The 4,442-nt window shown below is 45.5% G+C and overlaps 1 protein-coding gene across 1 annotated transcript in view; it reads left to right on the plus strand.

The window, feature by feature from the left end:
• Positions 1-619: 619 nt before the first annotated feature.
• Positions 620-4,442, plus strand: part of rxrgb (retinoid X receptor, gamma b) — a 26,764-nt gene continuing 22,941 nt past the window's right edge. The window contains exon 1 of the mRNA XM_030372525.1: positions 620-910. Coding sequence (XP_030228385.1) covers positions 880-910 — 31 coding nt within the window. The 5' untranslated portion in view covers positions 620-879. The remainder of the gene's footprint in view (positions 911-4,442) is intronic.

The raw sequence follows: 4,442 nt of genomic DNA on the forward strand, positions 1-4,442 counted from the left end.
CGAGCTCACCCTTAGATGACCCCACACTATGAGATCCTGGGGGGATTCCGGGGGGTCTCCAGACCTGCAGTCGCACTTTCCATTTAGGTAAACAGAAGCCGATATTTGGAATCTCGTCGATAGCGAGAGTCGATATATAATTGAATCAACGACGGGCTATTAAAATGTAAAAAAAAAACAAAAAAAACTGAGATAAGCGAGTCGAAGGGGCGAAATAACCAATAGGAAGGCTGTTTTTTGTAAGGAATATCCTATTGTCTACTTAGGCTAAATAACACTACCAGTTAGGGGTTAGGTCTAATCGCGCATATATCCCACTTAATTCGAAGCTTATGGGCTACAAATACAAATCCCCAGCTATGTAGATATCTAAATTCAATTTAAATCGACTACATTTATGAACAATGATTGATATGCGATGTTTGGCTACTGACGGCAGCCTATTGCGTAATATTTTAAAGAACCTATTGTATAACTACTTTATTAACATAAATGTGCTCGTTTCAAGGGTGCGATCGCCGTGAATCGCTTGTCGAGAACACAAGGTAACCTTATGGCAAAAATACAAAAAAAAAAAGCCATTCCCGAGAAAAACCTTTCCCCGGTCATTCTGGGCAATTCATTCCCCTGAAGGTTGCAAAACCTCGTGGCTTGCAAGGGAGGTTTCGTCACGATCATGTCGGAGCTTGATATGGACAACTGTTGTCATTGGGAGAAGCCTAGCTGTGTTTTCGCCACCCCCTCACTGGGCCCCCGCGTAGACCTGCCTTGCAGAGTTCAGTCGGCCCAGGGAGCGGAATGCGCTGGGATGCTGCCGTGACGGAGCAGCAGCAGCGTTAACAGTGTAGGGGGGAAGAACGACGCGAACACTCAAACAGTATGGACAGCAATGACCCGTATTTACACCTCAGTAAGTATTGCCTCTGCCGGTTTTATTGACGCACTGATTTGACAGAACTGTAGGCTACCCAAGCTCGAAGCTGTTGCACGTTATTTCTTTTGGCGAAGACTTGGAGCAGTCGTTTCATGGCGATCCGTTTTGAACTAAGGGAGGGCGAATGTGCAAGAGCCGATCGAGCGGGGATTTAAAAACAACGATGTACCGATTCACGAATCCTGCGATCGTGTTGTGTGTGTGCGTGTGCGTGTGCTGTGAGATGACATTGGTTCGCTGTTTTTGTAGATCCCGACATGAAAGCAGAAGTCAGGTGATCGGGGTTGTGCCGTTCAGGCACAAGGTCAGAGGTTGGCACTTTAATTGCGCTTTCGTAATTTATGGTGTTTGACGCGCGTCTCCTACTAAACTGTTTGAGACACAAACTCAATTTATTGGTCTGGAATGGTCTCCCGGTTCTGGACGTTGCTCTGGGAGTCGAGTTTCTAAGAAGCTTTTGAGAGAAGAAAAAAAAAAGGCTGCCCCGGACCAGCATCAGACTACACTCTGCAATGTTCATGTCAAATTCCTTGAGACGCTTTAGAATGTTGCCCTCGTTTAACACTGGAAGTCAAAACCACAGTGACTTTGCCCTTGAACTAGAGTTTGAGACCTATATGTTTGCTATTGTCCAACTACAGAGAAAGGGAAACGGACCCACGCAAAACTGTTGTCATGTTGCATTCTGCCACACCTGAAACATAACAGCTTACATATCATGCAATAGGAAACAGAACTGGATTGCTGTGTTTACATTTCCTGGTAACTATAAGTAATTCAATATCGCTACAGTGATGTTAAAGCCCTGGGCTTTTTTAAGCAACACTGAGTCACACAGTGTATGCATCATTTATCATGTGATGATGGTGTGTTTATGTGTGTGTGTGTGTGTGTGTGTGTGTGTGTGTGTGTGTGTGTGTGTGTGTGTGTGTGTGTGTGTGTGTGTGTGTGTGTGTGTGTGTGTGTGTGTGTGTGTGTGTGTGTGTGTGTGTGTCTGCATATTGACATGCTGAGTTGAATAGTTTATTACAACATGCTGTTCAATAGTTAATTACACTTAGAGCCTTACACTTGTAGAACACATGTATGTATGCACAATTTCTAGGGGGTATGGGAAAACAAATGTTTCATAATATATACAAGGGAAAATGGAAAGAGACATCTGGATGGTTAAGCGAATGAACGTAGCGTAGGCCTATATGTACAGAATGTGCATTCGCAAGTGAGGTTGCCCCTTGGGCTAAATTGGCTTCCTGCCTCTGACTCTTGTCTATTAACACACACACACACACACACACACACACACACAAACACACACACACACACACACACACACACACACACACACACACACACACACACACACACACACACACACACACACACACACACACACACACACACACACACGCACACTTTATCATCAGGCCCAGTTGGAAATAATCAGCGGCAAAAAGAAGAATTGTACAAACATTTAGTAACTTTGTGTTGCATGGCAAAGTCCTTGTGGAAAACTTGTTGTTCAATTTTCTATCACTAAATAAACAACGCGCAAACAGAGGACTCCCGGAAGGGATAAAACACACGTCCAGGTTTTGTTTTCAATATGTACCTGCGACAGACATTTAAGTAATGGTTTGTTATGCAGCACTATAACCGGTGACCAGACTGACCCGATCCCCCCTGCTGAAATTCTGTGTCACTGAGATGCAGACAATCATCCTCACGCACGCACACGTACATGCACACACACACACACACGCACACGCACACATGAACCTTAACACACACACAGTTGCACTCTTATCATATACCGCTTCGCTTCTCCAATTCATCACAAATATCAGCAGGTCTTGAATAGAGGCTGGCAACGGTGGTAACAGCGCGGTCAGCGTTTTCCTCCCCTCTTGCTGCGTTTCTGCATTTTTCTGTGTTGTATGCAATCGTCTGTAGAGTTTCTGGCAATCTCAGGGTTGCTGCTCCTTCAGAAAGAAGGAAGACGAGGAGAGTTTGAGGGGAAACGACCCTACTAACTGAACCGATCTTGGAAGAAAGGAGGCCAGGGCCCGGCACAGAACAACGTTGCACCAATAAGTGAGGCTTCGGTTGCTCTCCCAAACTCATTTGAGTTGTGTTTGTTTGTTGGTTGTCAAAGTACAGAGTGGAGGGAATGGAAGCACACAAACAATGTTGTCATGTTGCGTTGTGCCGCACGTGACATGAGACGTCTCCATGCAGAAATTGAGAAGAGGCTCGCTCTTCTCAATTCGCTTTCCCTTTCACCCTCTCTCCCTCTTCCTCTGCCCTCATCAACCCAGGTGTCACTCAGATAGACGTGGCTTTTATTCCTTCGATGTAACACGCAGGCTGTTGGCAAGTGAGACATTGCTACGATCACGTCATGTGACTCGAAGAATGTGGTTGTGAGTATTTTCCTATTGGCTAGAGTCCATGGAGTACCTGCAAGCCAACGGCCTCCTATGAGTCGCTCATGCCCACGGTACATTCCCCACCCACTCTTGTGGTTCAGCCACTCAGGTTAGAAGGTGTGGTCGCGGCCTGGTATGTACTGAAGGGTTTCTATTGCTCACGGCCTGCGGTGTGTTGCAATGGTCGCCAAATGTATTAGTGTGGCCACTTCTCACAATGGACCATTTTGATGCAGTGGATGTGTGTGTGTGTGTTTGTTCACGTTGACGTGTTTATTTCAGTTCAAAGGGTGTCTTAAAATTTGACTGTCTGTGTATTTTGGGGTGTAAGTGTATGTGCTGGTGTCTGTGTGTGTGTGTGTGTGTGTGTGTGTGTGTGTGTGTGTGTGTGTGTGTGTGTGTGTGTGTGTGTGTGTGTGTGTTTGTCTGTGCATGCATGCACTAATTGTGAGAACGTGACGGGGGAAAAAAGGGGGGGGCGTAAGTAGGCCATTCTCTGGGCTAATTGTCAGTAATTAGTCATTAGTGATGAAGGTCAAAGCCTTGATTTAATTCCAGCTTTAATCAGGCAGGGAACCTAGGAGTACCCAAGGGCTGCCGAGTGTTTGGGCAAGAGACGCTTGCTCGGCTAATTACCCAATAATAACACATATCTAATACACTTGGCAACAATACTTTGACATTACATTTCAACAACACACACCCGTTGACACTGATGACATGAAGGCTTCCCTTGTGGATGGCAAAAAAAAAAAAATCCTCCACTTTTTATAACGCGGACCAAGAATTCTTTGCAGGGAGACGGACGCTGGAGACTGCCCTTACATTCCAGTCAGGACCTCTTGCTTCCACGCTTTGCTGCAGTCACCAGGCGTTTCTTTTGTCTTACTCGAATGTATGCAGCCCCGAAGAATGTTTGAAAATGGGGACGCGCCAATTTGATATTGTGTGTCAGTATTGGCTCTGATATTGGGATAAAAAACACATGGATCAGATATTGGAAGTAATTGGATGTTGTAATCTGACACCATCCACTGCGAATTCCCCCTTCTGGAAGTATCCCGAAACACAGCATGTAA

Source organism: Gadus morhua, chromosome 12 (genome assembly GCF_902167405.1).
Source record: "Gadus morhua chromosome 12, gadMor3.0, whole genome shotgun sequence".
Taxonomy (NCBI): Eukaryota; Metazoa; Chordata; class Actinopteri; order Gadiformes; family Gadidae; genus Gadus; species Gadus morhua.